The sequence below is a fragment of the Castanea sativa genome, chromosome 1 (genome assembly GCF_040712315.1).
Source record: "Castanea sativa cultivar Marrone di Chiusa Pesio chromosome 1, ASM4071231v1".
NCBI classification, from domain to species: domain Eukaryota; kingdom Viridiplantae; phylum Streptophyta; class Magnoliopsida; order Fagales; family Fagaceae; genus Castanea; species Castanea sativa.
This window is the reverse complement of record NC_134013.1, coordinates 72,330,153-72,346,055: the sequence shown is the minus strand read 5'-3', so window position 1 is coordinate 72,346,055 and position 15,903 is coordinate 72,330,153. Positions and strand designations below refer to the sequence as shown.

At 32.4% G+C, this 15,903-nt stretch overlaps 2 protein-coding genes across 3 annotated transcripts; both read right to left on the bottom strand.

The window, feature by feature from the left end:
• Positions 1-9,139: 9,139 nt before the first annotated feature.
• LOC142638915 (transcription factor ILI5-like) lies at positions 9,140-9,969 on the bottom strand. The gene is made up of 2 exons (XM_075812994.1): positions 9,696-9,969; positions 9,140-9,552 (listed from the first exon to the last, which is right to left on the bottom strand). The coding sequence occupies exons 1-2, from the start codon at positions 9,807-9,809 to the stop codon at positions 9,406-9,408; spliced, it is 261 nt and encodes an 86-aa protein (XP_075669109.1). The 5' UTR covers positions 9,810-9,969; the 3' UTR covers positions 9,140-9,405.
• Positions 9,970-11,206: 1,237 nt separating this feature from the next.
• Positions 11,207-13,611, bottom strand: LOC142612193 (tubulin alpha chain-like). 2 transcript variants are annotated; one of them, XM_075784316.1, is made up of 5 exons: positions 13,381-13,602; positions 12,997-13,231; positions 12,483-12,853; positions 11,540-12,000; positions 11,207-11,457 (listed from the first exon to the last, which is right to left on the bottom strand). In XM_075784316.1, exons 1-5 carry the CDS (start codon positions 13,471-13,473, stop codon positions 11,232-11,234), a joined length of 1,386 nt encoding a protein of 461 aa, XP_075640431.1. In that variant the 5' UTR covers positions 13,474-13,602; the 3' UTR covers positions 11,207-11,231. The 2 variants fall into 2 exon arrangements, with proteins under 2 accessions (XP_075640431.1, XP_075640426.1); XM_075784311.1 differs by having other exon boundaries at positions 11,207-12,000; positions 13,381-13,611.
• Between the last annotated feature and the right edge of the window lie 2,292 nt (positions 13,612-15,903).

The window sequence follows — 15,903 nt, the reverse complement described above, 5'->3', positions numbered from 1 at the left end:
TATCATAAAAATTTTAAAAACAAAAATCCCTCCACCAATGTGAGATGCCGTCATAGACACCACTGGATCTGAGGGAAGTCGTTGGTTTAACCAAAGACACCACCAAAGATGCCATTGTTGATTGAGAATTCAAAGTCCACTTATTCTCATTGTAATCATATTCAACTAATATAAATAGAAAATTAAATTTATCATAAAAAATTAAAAATCCCACCACCAATGTGAGATGCCGTCATTGACACCATTGGATCTGAGGGAAGTTATTGGTTTTACTGAAGACACCACCAAAGATGCCATTGTTGATTGAGAATTCAAAGTCCGTTGAGAAATTTCTCTCCCTCTCTCTCTCAAGAAGACAAACGTACAAACACACACACATTGTCCATCCAACTCCCTAACCCAGCTACTGTGACACCCATAGAAAACAAGCTCATCTCAATTTTGGCACAAGTTGGTTCAATTAAGTTAGAGTTTGAATCAATCAAGTTTGGCCAAGATCAAGTTCGGTCAGAAACAAATTGTCTTAAAATGAGTTGTGTTAGGGTTTTAGACACTAGTTGTCTCAGATTTAATTAACTTTTAAACAAATAACTAATTAGATTAATTATGCAATGGATCTGATTTAAGCAAATATCAAACATTCACAAATCACATGTATACCAAGAATGATGACCCAGGAAAACTTTTAAAATTGTGCTTTTAAAGTAAAAAACCTAGAGATGATTTAACCTAAACAAACCTCAAAGCAACATTTCACTAATAGAATTGAAGTTTATACAATAAAGTTAATTCTAAATCTACTGCTATCTCATGTAGTACTTACTTGTATGACCACACATAGCTCCGAATCTATGGACTCTTTTACTGTGAGACTGTTGCACACAAACTCCCCTTGTTTGTGCCTCTAAGATCTCCATTCAAAGATTTGGATTAGCAACAAACACTCTCTAGTTTGTGACATTGAGATCTTCACTCAAAGATTTAGATCAGCAACTATGGTTCATTAAATGCAACAACTTTGCTTTATAATTGGTTCTGTTATTTGCACAAGGTCTCTAGTTGTAGTTCCAAAAGGGTATGAAAAATCTTCAAAAGTCTCCAATTGGTTCCGTTAATAGAATTGAAGTTTATACAATAAAGTTAATCCTAAATCTATTGCTACCTCATGTAGTACTTACTTGTATGACCACACATAGCTCCGAATCCATGGACTCTTTTACTGTGAAACTGTTGCATACAAACTCCCCTTGTTTGTGCCTCTAAGAACTCCATTCAAAGATTTGGATTAGCAACAAAAACTCTCTAGTTTGTGACATTGAGATCTTCACTCAAAGATTTAAATTAGCAACAAAAACTCTCTGGTTTGTGACATTGAGATCTTCACTCAAAGATTTAGATCAGCAACTATGGTTCATTAAATGCAACAACTTTGCTTTATGATTGGTTATGTTATTTGCACAAGGTCTCCAGTTGTAGTTCCAAAAGGGTATGAAAAATCTTCAAATCTGTCTCTTGAATGTGTAAAAACGTGCTCTAAGGTTTGTATTTATATGTACTTCATATCCATCAAAACCCTGGATCAAACAACTAAGAGAAAAAGCTAGATTTGAAATCTGGACGAATCTCGATCGGTCAAGATAAGTGAAACTTATTTACACTTTTTTTTTTTTTTTTTTCTGATTTCCTAACTTATCTACACATGATGATAAAAGAGAAGATGACGGACCAAAGTTTCGAAGAAACTAGGGGGAAAAAAGTGAAACCAAAGACAAAATCATAGGTTTGACGTGACACTATATAATGCAATTTTAATAATGGTAATTGTCTCTGTTATGTGTATGAGATCTTTTTTTTTTTTTAATTACTTTTGAAAAGTTGACGTGACACATTATGATTGGAGGTGTAAACTAGGTATTTATATCAAATCATTATTGAATTTAATCTCCTTTCTACTTATTGTTGGGATATACATCAGCCAGCATGAGTAGATCTAGGCATATTGGAAAACACATTAAGGCAGAAAGAAGATATACATGGTGATAACTGATATAACAGTTAGGTACATACAATAGTAGAAATACTGTGCCTACAATTCCATTACTAGCTTGAGGACTTCAGCAAAATCAACATTACTACTAGTGTCTGAAGGCCCAAGTAGTCCACATATTTTCTTGCTCAGGTTGTCGACCTCTTTCTGCAGCCTCTTTATATGATTGCAAATCTCTTCGAGAACCTGGACAATGATAACAAAGTTTGCTAGGCAAAACCAAGTTAAGCAATAACAACACTTGACCAAAAAGAAAAAAATGGGGCTGAGCAATACCAATATAACATATGTTATTCATAAAAAATTAAAAATCCCACCACCAATGTGAGATGCCGTGATAGACACCATTGGATCTGAGGGAAGTCATTGGTTTTACTGAAGACACCACCAAAGATGCCATTGTTGATTGGGAATTCAAAGTCCGTTGAGAAATTTCTCTCTCCCTCTCTCTCTCAAACACACACGTACACACACACATTGTCCATCCAACTCCCTACCCCAGCTACTGTGACACCCATAGAAAACAAGCTCAGCTCAATTTTGGCACAAGTTGGTTCAATTAAGTTAGAGTTTGAATCAATCGAGTTTGGCCAAGATCAAGTTCGGTCAGAAACAAATTGTCTTAAATGAGTTGTGTTAGGGTTTTAGACACTAGTTGTCTCAGATTTAATCAACTTTTAAACAAATAATTAATTAGATTAATTATGCAATAGATTTGATTTAAACAAATATCAAACATTCACAAATCGCATGTATCATATCATCATATTACTAAAATATAAATACTTCTTTTTTATGGAAAAGATAGAAAAACATACATAAATACTTCTGCTCACACATGATAACAGCTAATAAACACCATAATTGAGGTTTTAAGTAAACAAATGTGGTGTTAGTAGATGTGATAGGGTGTATTGAATTTTAAGTAAAAGACTAAATGACTATCTCTTATTGGATGGTGTAAAATATAGATTTAACTCTGGTGGTAAACATAAATAGTGTAATGATATTAGCAAAAAATTAAATTAAATTAAATGGTGTAATGAGTTAATTTGAGATCCTATAAATAAATGATAATAATAATTAAACAAAAGGAGTTCTGTGAGTCATTTGATTTCTAACACTTTATTAAAGGCTTCATATGATATAATTTTTTAATTTTTTTTTCTTTTATAAATTCAATAACTATAATGTTGAGGGGGATTTGAATCTTGTACATCTCTATTAGACACATTAAAGATTTTAATTGAACTACAAGACTTTTGGAGTTTCATACAATATCCTTAGATTAATGGAAATAGAATCGGTAAATCTATCTATCAATTATAATTTTTTCAAAAAAGAAAGAGAGAAAATTTAGAGACAACTTTTGTTGCAATACTATTACCACAACTCTTATATGATTGATTATGAGTAGTGGGTCTGTGTATAAATAATTGTCTACACTTTATAGTCAACCATTTTAGAGTTTTGATAAAAGCTGCGATCATATAAGAATTGATACACAATATATTAAAATCATTCCCCTTAAACTTTGTCACCTAATATGGTTAGAGAAGAATTAAATTTTAATAAGGATTTGATGCAAATACCCTTATTTACACCATCCAATACCAATGTGACACACTAGCTTTTTATAAATAGAAAAATAGGAGTTACTGCACACAATCACACCCTCCTCATTGATATCATATTCAAATAATATAATCAGAAAATTAAACCTATTTAATTCAAAATTTGAATTTCTAAAACAAATCTAAAATTAAAAATGCTATTCACCACCCGTGTGAGATGTTGCCGTAGACACCATTGGATCTAAGGGAAGTAACTCAAGACACCACCAAAGATGCCATTGTTGATAGAGAAATTTGAAGTCCACTAAGAAATTACCTCTCTCTTTCTCTCTCTCATTCATTTTTAGCATGAGTTAGGTCGATCAGGTTAGAGTGTGAATCAATTAAGTTTGAGCCTAATCAAGTTTAAGTTAGAAACATATTGTCCTAAATGAGTTGTAAAACTTGTAACCCTAATATGGTATTTAAGGGTTAGGTCAACCCAGTATGACCCTTATTTTTTTCGAACGCAAATAATAATAATAATAATAATAATAAATGAAAATAAAACTTGATAATATTGTCTTCTTGAGTCTGAGCCTTCTTTTCAATAAAAATAATAAAATATTTTAAAATAATAGTTAAATAACTCTTGTGTTTTTATGAGTATGGTAGGGGTCTGAACTCTGAAGTGGCACTACAATTTACTCTGCCTTTGAAGAAGAATAAGAAGAAACGGCAACAGATGGCACTACAGAATGCAGCTTCATGCAAATACCTCCGTTATGTGTATGAACTATGAACTCTTATTTTTTTCATATTCTTTTATTTGCAAAAAATTGATGTTAGACATCATTAATGGAGGGTGTAAACAGGGGTTAATCCCTGTTGAATTTAAACTTCTTTCTGTTTATTGTTGGGGACATACATCAGTCAGCTTGAGCAAATATAGGCAAATTGGAAAACACATTAAGGCAATGATAAGATATACATGGTGATAACTGATATAACAGTTGGGTACATACAATAGTAGAAATACAGTGCCTACAATTCCATTACTAGCTTGAGGACTTCAGCAAAATCAACATTACTGTTGGTTGTATTTATGTAATTCGAAATCAACTTTGAATTAACAATAACGCGTTTCTCTCGAAATATTATCCTTTTGAATCCAATTGCAGTGCAGAAATTAAACTTGAAGTTAACATCTTGGACATATCTCTAAAAATCTTCCTTATAATTCAATCGAAGAAACATCTTTCAAATTCCATCAATGTCGGATGACTTGCTGCGTAGCTTGCAATTTAAGTTAGGACGCGTTAAATGCAATTTTTGTCTTACGTTTTATGGCCACGATTTATTTCTTACATTTTATTAAACGTTTCATACGAGGTGCTTATATAATTGGAAAAAGTAAATGGTGTAATGATATTAGAATTTTTTTTTTAAATGGTGTTGTGATTTTTTTTTTTTGCTAATATATATATATATATATATAATTTAAATATATAATATGATGACTTTTTTTTTTACTTTTATAAATTCAATAGTTAAAATAGGAGTGGGAATTTGTACCCTATATGTCTTCATTGAACAAACTAAATGTGCTAATTGACTTACAAAGCTCTTGGAGTTTCATATGATGTCCTTATATTAATGGAAATTGAATCAATAAATCTATCTACCTGACATAAATTATGAGAAAAACAAGCTCAACTCAATTTTGGCACAAGTTAGCTCAATTAAGTTAGAGTTTGAATCAATCAAGTTTGGCCAAGATCAAGTTTGGTCCCAAAAAAATTGTCTTAAATGAGTTGTGTTAGGCCGGGTTTTAGACACTAGTTGTCTCAAATTTAATCAACTTTTAAACAAATAATTAATTAGATTAATTATGCGATAGATCTTATTTAAACAAACATCACACATTCACAAATCACATGTACACCAAGAATGATGACCTAAGAAAACTTTTAAAATTGTGGATCAGCAACACAATCTCTCTAGTTTGTGACTTTGAGATCTTCACTCAAAGATTTAGATCAACAACTATGGTTGACTATATGCAACAACTTTGTTTATCACTGGATCTGTGGTTTGCATAAAGTCTCCAACTGTAGTTCCAAAAGGGTATGGAAAACCTCTAAATCTATGTACATAACATTCCCCTCTTGAATGCATAAAAACGTGCTCTAGGGTTTGTATTTATATATACTTAATATCCATTAAAACCCTAGATCAAATGGTTAAGAGAAAAAGCTAGATTTGAAATCTGCATGAATCTTGATAGATCAGGATAAGTGAAACTTATCTGCACGTGCTATTTTCTAATTTCTTGAGTCTTTAACTGTGCTGAACTTCATTTGTCTTATTTAATTGAACATTTCCAAACTAAACAACTAGAAAAATTAAGTTCTAAAGGTTACAATTTGTTCATGGTTGCCAACCTAAATATATGGACTTTACAAGTTGTAAAACTTATGACTCTAATATGGTATTTTAAGGGTTAGGTCAACCCATTATGACCAATTTTTTTTCAAAATAATAATAATAATAAATGAAAATAAAAAATTGATAATATTTTCTTTCAATGATAAAAAAAATAAACAAAAAATATTCTATAATAATATAAGTTCTTAAGATTGCACAGTCCAAGGTTCATTAAATTGAAGCCTTGACCTGGCTAAGAAAGAATTTACGAGCGTGTGTGAGGAGAAAGAAAACTTCAGAAAAGAAAACAAAAGCGAGAGTGTAAAACATGTTTACACAAAGGCTAAGGCCGAAACAAGAAAGAAAGAAAAAATCCCTTTGAAAAAGGAATCAACTTGACCCGGCCACCGTTTTAGCGAGTTGGTTTGGGTCAACCGAATTTATGACCGATACCCATACCCATATTTTTACTTTTAGTTTGGACGGACTATTGGGTTAATATCTAATTTTGCTAGTTCTAATCTAAAGTGGCACTAAATTGACTCTGCCTTTGACATTGAATTAATGATGAGCACTCACTTTGCCTTTGATGATGATGATAAAAAGATGAGGACCAAAGTTTTGAAGAAACTAGGGTAAAAAAAGTAAGACCAAAGACAAAATCACGGATTTGACGTGACACTACATAATATAATCAATATATATATATAAAAGCAGAGACTTCATGTGAGAGTGCATGAGGTCTTGTCACATGGCACTCTAATATTGCATTTAACATTTTTTACCTTTTTCCATTAAGTTTTTTTAACCGTTACCCAATAGATCATAGTAACTTATTTTTACTATTATATAAATTTAACATTTTTTATCTCTTTTTATTAAGTTTTTTTTACTGTTACTTAATAGATCATAGTAACTTCTTTTTACTGTCCTGCCACATGGCACTCTAATATTGCATTTAACATTTTTTACCTTTTTTCATTAAGTTTTTTTTAACTATTACCCAATATATCATAGTAACTTATTTTTACTATTATATAAATTTAGCATTTTTTACCTCTTTTTATTAATTTTTTTTACTGTTACCCAAGAGATTATAATAACTTCTTTTTACTATTATATAAAAATATAGGTTATTCTTGACAATTAGACCCGTTAGACCAAAATTAATTCACTATGAAAAACCTTTTCATAGTAGATCAAACCTTATGAAAAACTCAAGCCAGTTCTTACCTTACATATTATGACCCAAGTTTGACCCTTCCCACGTGTAAATCAAAGCAAAAACTCTTACCCTCTTATCAACTCTCTTCTTCCTCCCCCACGTATAGGTGATACTTCTAGAAAATCTCATCCTCATGAAATCATGTCTTCATTTTTCCCCAATTTCAATTCAATATGTTTTTGTCTATTAATAATGTTCTATGCAATTTATGCAGACTAATTCTCTGACATCGACCAGTGCAACAAAAATATATAAAAATCTTAAGATCCCTGAGGTTGCTGAAATAAATGACAAGTGCATATTTCTAAAATTTATAATAACAAAAAAATCTAATAAATATCATATACTATCTCACAAAATGCCATTAACTTAATATTTTCTTTAAAAAATATTCAAAGATAGGAATGGTAAAAAACATGATACTATACAAGAAATACCAAAAATACATGCAAAAAAATTTTCATAGGAGGATTTCTCTTTAAATATTATGAAGACAATAGTAAAGATAAAATGCATTGAATGAGATCCTACGAAACAGGTTTGTTAATCATTTCAATTTATACTCATCATTTACGTAAAAAAATAATCATACATCAAATTATTTACATTAAAAAAATAATACATATTAATTTCAAAGTTCATTGCAAGATGTGAACTGCTAGGGTATTGCAATAATAAGTAATATTGATACAAAAATAGGTTGGTATTACATTTTATGCATACTTCGTGAAATGAATGTCAAACCACAGGCAAAATCATTTTGGTATGCAAAATGTGAAACAAAAATAAATCTTTCTATCACAAAGTTAGAGGCACTCACATTAACTACATTCTCTCCAAATATTTATAATATATTTATCTCACTATAACTACTATATATATACAATTACAAACTACTTCAAATACATGATTCAAATTGAAGTTTTTGAAGCAACTATCAAAAAAAAAAATTATGATATTTGATTGAGATGCCGAGAAAATCCTAATTGAATCTACAAGATATTTTACTAAAAAATAAACTGAGGTACTACTTATTTAAATTATTGTAAAAATATTGATATTGGAGAACGAATTCCACGTGATTTGAAGAAAAAAAAATTAGGAAAAAAATGGATTTCTCTACTTCATTTGAATGAATTCAATCTAAATGATGGTTTTGAAAATTACATAGTTACTAAGATTTTTTATGCACCTTCAAATGAAAAAAATGTATGGAAGAAAAAAAAATACACAATATGATATGCTATACTAATTCTTTTTGCTGCACTATTCCAAAATTAAGAAAAATAAAAAATAAAAATATTTACAAAAAGCTGTAACATCATTGAAATTTAATATAAATGCAAATACTATGAAAAATCTTAGTGACAAAGTCTAAACTTTGTAAGATCCAATTAAGAATCTTTCGATGCTAATTCATTAGTGATTAACACAAATGATGCAACAAAAGGAAAAAAATGATGAAAGCTCAAAAATTGAACAAATATGGATGGATTAAACTTCAAATGTTGAAGATAGAGAAGCTGATGATAATAACAAGCATCACCATACCTTTATAACAAAGATTGAAGAAAAAAAAAAAAAGATTTCGTAATGAAGCTTTTTATTACATCATATAATAAAAATCAATAATATAGAATGAATTAATATGCTTTTATCAACTTTTATTATACAATATTACTCCAAGTTGTTTTAATTATTGCTCATTACTTGAACAAAATAATTATAATAAATATATGTAAGCAATTTATAATTGTTACTTTTTATGATGAACTCATTACTAACAAAGTTTTATAATAAATATGCTATAATATATGTCTAATATTTTCCAAAAACAAATTTACATAAAACATTACAATAATATCCGTGCATCGCACTGGAAACTTACTAGTTTCAATAATAGTATGGGATCTTATCTTTTTTTTAATTTTACTTTTAAAAAGTTGATGTACACATCATTATTGGAGGTGTAAACAGGGTATATACATCAAATCCTTATTGAATTTAATCCCCTTTCTACTTATTGTTGGGGATATACATCGGCCAGCATGAGCAAATCTAGCATATTGGAAAACACATTAAGGCAGAAAGAAGATATACATGGTGATAACTGATATAACAGTTAGGTACTTACAATAGTAGAAATACTGTGCCTACAATTCCATTACTAGCTTGAGGACTTCAGCAAAATCAACATTACTACTAGTGTCTGGAGGCCCAAGAAGTCCACATATTTTCTTGCTCAGGTTGTCGACCTCTTTCTGCAGCTTCTTTATATGATTGCAAATCTCTTCCAGAACCTGGACAATGATAACAAAGTTTGCAAGACAAAACCAAGTTAAGCAATAACAACACTTAACCAAAAAGAAAAAAAATGGGGCGGGGCAATACCAATATAACATATGTTATTATGTATGTTTATATACAATGTGAGTTTTCCTACCTTTGTTGTCCTGCTCCTGTCCACCTCAGTGGATAACAGTGCTTGAAGTTCTAGAATGAGATCTTTAACCTCATCTTCTGTTGCAATTGTAGAATCTAATCTTCTGCTAGACATTGTTAGATCTTAAAGGTGAGCTTGTGTTGTATGTGTGAGAAGGTGAGTTGGGATCGATGTAAAGACGGGAAAGCTATATAGACTCGATATTATGGAGCAAGAATGCAAGACTGTTGCTAAGAATGGGAAAAGGAATGGAGTGAGTATTCTGCTTGGGAAACATATCAATAAAAGATATTCTTGGTTGGTACTTTGGAACCCATTTGTCCTATATCTGCTAGACCAAATGGCCCCCTCAATTATGTGGGCGTTTTACTACGTTGTTAGAGTTTGGAGTCAGTGACAATATGCGTTGGTTTTTCTGTCATAATGGCATGTGAAGAACATGGTAATCTATCTAAATTAAATTGGGAAGTACGAACATATACTCATAAATTATAATGCAGATCTTTTGGAAAATATTCCATTGTGAGAATAAAAGGTGGAATATTTGGTTAGCAATAGAAAAAGGTGGAATATTTGGTAAAAACCAAACGATTTTTCTGGACTAAAGCTTCTCAATAGAACCAGTTCTTTCATCAATTGATCAGAATTTCCTTTTGCATGTCACAATACTGAGTAGCCATCAAAACCAGTAATTTCATTGTGTTCAGGAATCAAACATCCTCTCTCATCGTGTCACATTTTGTTTGGTTTATACATAATTTTATACCATCATTTCCTGGTTTAAATCACAACAGGGACAAACCAATTCACCCTTGGAGTGAACTCGCATATAAGGCAAACAAAATGTGAGCTCACATATCCTCTCTCAATTCTTTAAAAATTATAAGGTGAGAAAATGAAGCCATTAAAAAAATATAAACCGCATAAATTCACCATCTCAGTTGCTTCAGGAAAGGGCTATTAAAAAAATCATCAACCTTTATCTATATAAAATTGGAGAAGCATATATATTCTTTGGAACCTGTAATCTGTTGGGCAAACATATCGACAGAGATATTCTTTGGCCATCTATGTGGGTAAGTTGTTTGGCCCGGGGAGACTTGGGTTTGTTGTAGTCAGCATGGTCCCCTCAATACACCCTTATACATGATGAATCGTCAAAAACTTACAATATATGAATATGATGGCATGTGAAAGAACATGGTAATCTAATTTAAATTGACAAATCAACACAAGTGTTTATTTTCGTTCAACATGCACCCCTCATCTCATCACGACATTTCATTTGGCTTATTCTTATGTACTTTAAAAAATCTTCCTCTAAAATTGAGTTTGACTTCTCTTCCACTAAAAACTGGTCTGCTGCTAGAGATGACCGGACCAAAAGTAGATCTCTAGTAGCATTTGTAGAAAAGGAAGCTAATGATATTTTTCCCCTATTGAGCTAGCTAATTTTAATTGATTTGGTCGTGTCTCAATTTCTTTGGCAATTGTGATATAAAATGTGTTACTTGAGCAAAGATAGTTCCAATTCCATTAAACCAACATAAAAATACATCTAAAGAAACTATAAAACATAAGGCAGCACTTAAGCCTAAATTCACACCAATGAGTCCATTGGCAGAACACTACACCAACACTGCCCACAACCCTAATACTCATCACCTTCATCATCTTCTCCTTCAGCAGACTCAGCCCCAACTTCCTCATAGTCCTTCTCCAAAGCAGCCAAATCCTCTCTAGCCTCTGAAAACTCTCCTTCCTCCATACCCTCACCAACATACCAATGCACGAAGGCCCTCTTCGCGTACATCAAATCAAACTTATGATCAATCCTTGAGAACACCTCAGCCACACTAGTCGAGTTGGAGATCATACAAACAGCCCTTTGAACCTTAGCCAAGTCACCACCAGGAACCACAGTTGGAGGCTGGTAATTGATACCGCACTTGAACCCAGTTGGGCACCAATCAACAAACTGAATAGTCCTCTTGGTCTTGATGGTGGCCACAGCTGCATTCACATCCTTGGGGACCACATCACCTCTGTACATCAAACAACAAGCCATGTATTTTCCATGTCGAGGGTCACATTTAGCCATCATGGACGAGGGCTCAAATGCACTGTTGGTGATTTCAGACACAGAGAGCTGCTCGTGGTAAGCCTTCTCAGCTGAGATAACTGGTGCATATGATGAAAGCATGAAGTGAATCCTTGGATATGGGACCAAATTGGTCTGAAACTCTGTCACATCCACATTCAATGCACCATCAAAACGCAGAGATGCAGTCAATGAAGAAATCACCTGCATTGCAAACAAATCACAATTTATCATCCACAATGTCTAAACTTGGGGCAAATTAGAGCTCATCTGGCCCGCGATTTAAATATTTTCAATTCTCAGCTCACAGGATGATTTTTTCAGATTTGCAATTTTTAAAGTAAAATGTTTTCATACTGCAAAATGCAAATTTTCGAAGTACTAACACTTTTCACAAATTTTATCAAGCAATAAAATATGTTGATAAAGATAACACTAATTTGAAAATTTTTGACATTTCTAATTAAGTACTAATGCCAACAAATGTAACATATAGCCAATGATGTAAGATAATTTTTTTCTATACCTGTGAAACAAGCCTATGCAAATTTCACAAATTTTATCCAACAATAAACTATGCGGGTGAAAATTACACTATTTTTCAAACCGCACATGTTCAATGATGTATTTTCATACCAAATGTGACATACAGCCAATGATGCTTTTTTTTTTTTTTAAAACTATACCTGAGAAATAAGCCTATTGAGATTGGTGTAAGTGGGTCTCTCGATGTCCAATGATCTGCGGCAAATATCATAAATGGCTTCATTGTCGAGTAGCACCGAGACATCAGTGTGCTCCAGGAGTGAGTGAGTGGACAGAACACTGTTATAAGGTTCCACAACAGAGGTTGAAACTTGAGGGGATGGGTAGACAGTGAAACCCAGCTTTGATTTCTTTCCATAGTCCACAGACAGCCTCTCAAGAAGCAGAGACCCCAACCCAGAACCTGTTCCTCCACCAACAGCGTGGAAGACCAAAAACCCCTGAAGCCCAGTGCAGTTATCAGCTAGCTTCCTGATCCTATCAAGGCACAGATCCACAATCTCTTTCCCAACTGCCAAAACAAGAACCCCCCAATATACGTCAATTTCATCATAAATAAACATACTTTACATAACAAGATCTTAGTTTTGTGTACTGCAACTCATAATTGAACATTTAAGGCGACTTTGAGACATGGGTTTTCTTCCTGCTTACTTGTGTAATGGCCCCTAGCAAAGTTGTTGGCGGCATCTTCCTTGCCGCTGATGAGTTGTTCAGGGTGGAAAAGCTGGCGGTATGTCCCGGTCCTGACCTCGTCAATGACAGTGGGCTCCAGATCCAAGAACACGGCACGAGGGACGTGTTTCCCGGCGCCGGTCTCACTGAAAAAGGTGTTGAAGGCATCATCTCCGCCTCCAACTGTTTTGTCACCAGGCATTTGTCCATCAGGCTGAACAAATTAGAGAAAGAACAACAACAATGAAAATTAGTACTACCCCAAATATAAAAACGAAGGCGTAATTTTTATGTGTGTGTTTATATAAAAGACCAATTTTGTTGTTGTTGTTGTTGTTGTTGTTGTTGAAGCTAAAGGGTTACCTGAATGCCATGTTCAAGGCAGTAGAGTTCCCAGCAGGCATTACCCACTTGGATACCGGCCTGACCGATGTGGATTGAGATGCACTCTCTCATTTTTGGTTGATTTTGGTTGCTAGTAAAACAAAGGTACAAGGTTTGCCAAAGACGTATACAAAGACGTCTGGGGCTTTCTTTTCTTTTTTAAAATAACTTTGGGTGAGAAAATGAGATCTAGAGGATTTGAATGGAGTCTTGGAAAGTAACTAGTGGTGCATATATAAAGAGGTTTTTGCAAAGAGTATCCGTTTGAAACGTCTATTTCTCGATTGGCTGGATTTCAAATTTTGAAAATGCTATTTTGGGGGGAATTGGGATACAGCTGGGTCTGACCGTTTTGAAACTTTTCGAATTTTGAAATTTGAAAGGTGGGTAAACTTGTTTTCGTGGGCTGGGTTACCAAGTAGTGCTTAATGTTTTTCAGATGGGTCGTAGACATAGGGGTCAGATTCACTGCATTGTTAATGGGCCTGACTAATCCATTGAATTTGTGTGGTTTGAAGAATTGAATCCAACATCTTGTGAATGGCATGAAATCTAGGCCGAGGATGGACTTGTAGTAAGCATGTTGAGTACCACATGTCATGGGAATAAAAATTGACAAATGTATTTCAAATGGGCTCAGGCTTAGTTAGGAGAGATCAGTATTCCAATTGGGCTTTTGTATCTTCGGGTACAAATCTCCATGGCCCAGAAAACCAATATATTTTTTATTTGATTCTTTTATAATCGAAAAATCATCAACTATTAATTTAGATCCTCAACTTTTAAAGTCAATTTAATTTTATCCTTAAATTTCACATTTATTAAAACTTTATTGGGATTATTTGACGTAGAAAAATGAATAGTTCGGACCATTTTAGAGATTTGCTATCCATTTGGATACTGATTATAATCTCAACGTCTATATTTTGGGCTTTTTTTTTTTTTTTTTTTTGAAGCATGTTTCAGCTTTCTAATGGGTCCTGTGCATTGTTTACGAGACTCACAAACCTCTTTTTTTAGCAAAATTTTCATTAACAATGGGTCTCACGGCACTATTTAAAATTTATTTTGCTACAGTATTTTCAGTTTTCAGCAAAATAAGCAGTATTCAAACAAATCTTTGATGTATGTTCCAAGTGCCAAATCTAACAATCTGGTCAGAATTTTAATGTAGGAGTCACCCAATGATGTAATTGAGTTGATTTTAAAATGTGAATGGCTATGTTGACAAAATTAATAATCAAGGAATTAAATTAAACTGTCCAATAGTTGTAAAAACCAAATGAATAACAATAAAAAAAAAATTATGGAAAATATATATTAATGATGAACCAAAGCTGGCTAGCCACATGAGTATTAAACAGGATTAATCAAATTGGAAATGGAAAAAAAATCAAATATGATGTTATATAAATTCAATAAATTTTTCTTCTTTTGGAACTCAAAGTGGAGAAAAAAATTGGAAAACTATCATTCAAAGAATCAAAGTGGTTATATTTAACAACAAGAGGAACAAGTATTATGAAAACAGGAAAAAAAAAAACTAGAAGTAATTGGAAATGGAAAAAAGAATCAAGTATGAATTTATATAACTTTAAAAATTTTCTTTTGTTGGGACACAAGGTGGAGAAAAAGAGATGGAAAACTATCACTCAAAGTATATATTTAACAACAAGAGGAAAAAGTAGTTACAAAACAGGGAAAAAAAGAAGAAGGTGAAACTAGTAGAGACTAGAAAGTTAGAATAAGCAATGTGTACAACATATGGCTTTGGAATTTTATTTCCCCCTATTCTTTTATAGGCTCTATGTACTGGCCCAGAAAAGCCAGCATGTTGCCTAATTGTTTGAGCCCCGTTGTGATCTTCAAGTCTTTATGATGAACTAATTTTTCATAATTATTTCTCTAGAGAAACAGTCGCAATCAGAAAATTGCTGAAGAAAAATTTGCAGTTGTTTGACTAAAATAAGAGACAAACACGCTAAACTACCAGTTAGCAGAGCTGACTAACCCAAATCTATTATTTGAAATATAATGGGCCTAAAATTTGGGCCTGTACGAAAAGATGGGCAATCAAAAAGTGGGGAGCTAGGCAAAGATCGAAATTTGAGGTGTACTTTCCGGGCTACTAAGTCAAATATTTGGGAGGTTGAATTACTAAAAATCGATTGGTATTATAGTCTGGTGATAAAAAATTATTATCAGGAGCAGATGTTATAAATTGAAACTTAACAAAAAAAAGTAATATATAAACATTCAGGAGCAGATGTTATAAATTGAAACTTAACAAAAAAAAGTAATATATAAACATTGGCCTGATCATTATTTGCATAATTCATGTTTTAATTATTCATGACTGAAAAAAGTGATGATGCTATTTTTCTAGGAATGAAACTCAAAGCAAATAAACTATTTTGAAAAGTAAGATTTACAGTAAATCACACCTAATCTTAGAACAGTTTCAATTAATAAAAAAATTTAAAAAGTAGCCCAAAAGTAGCA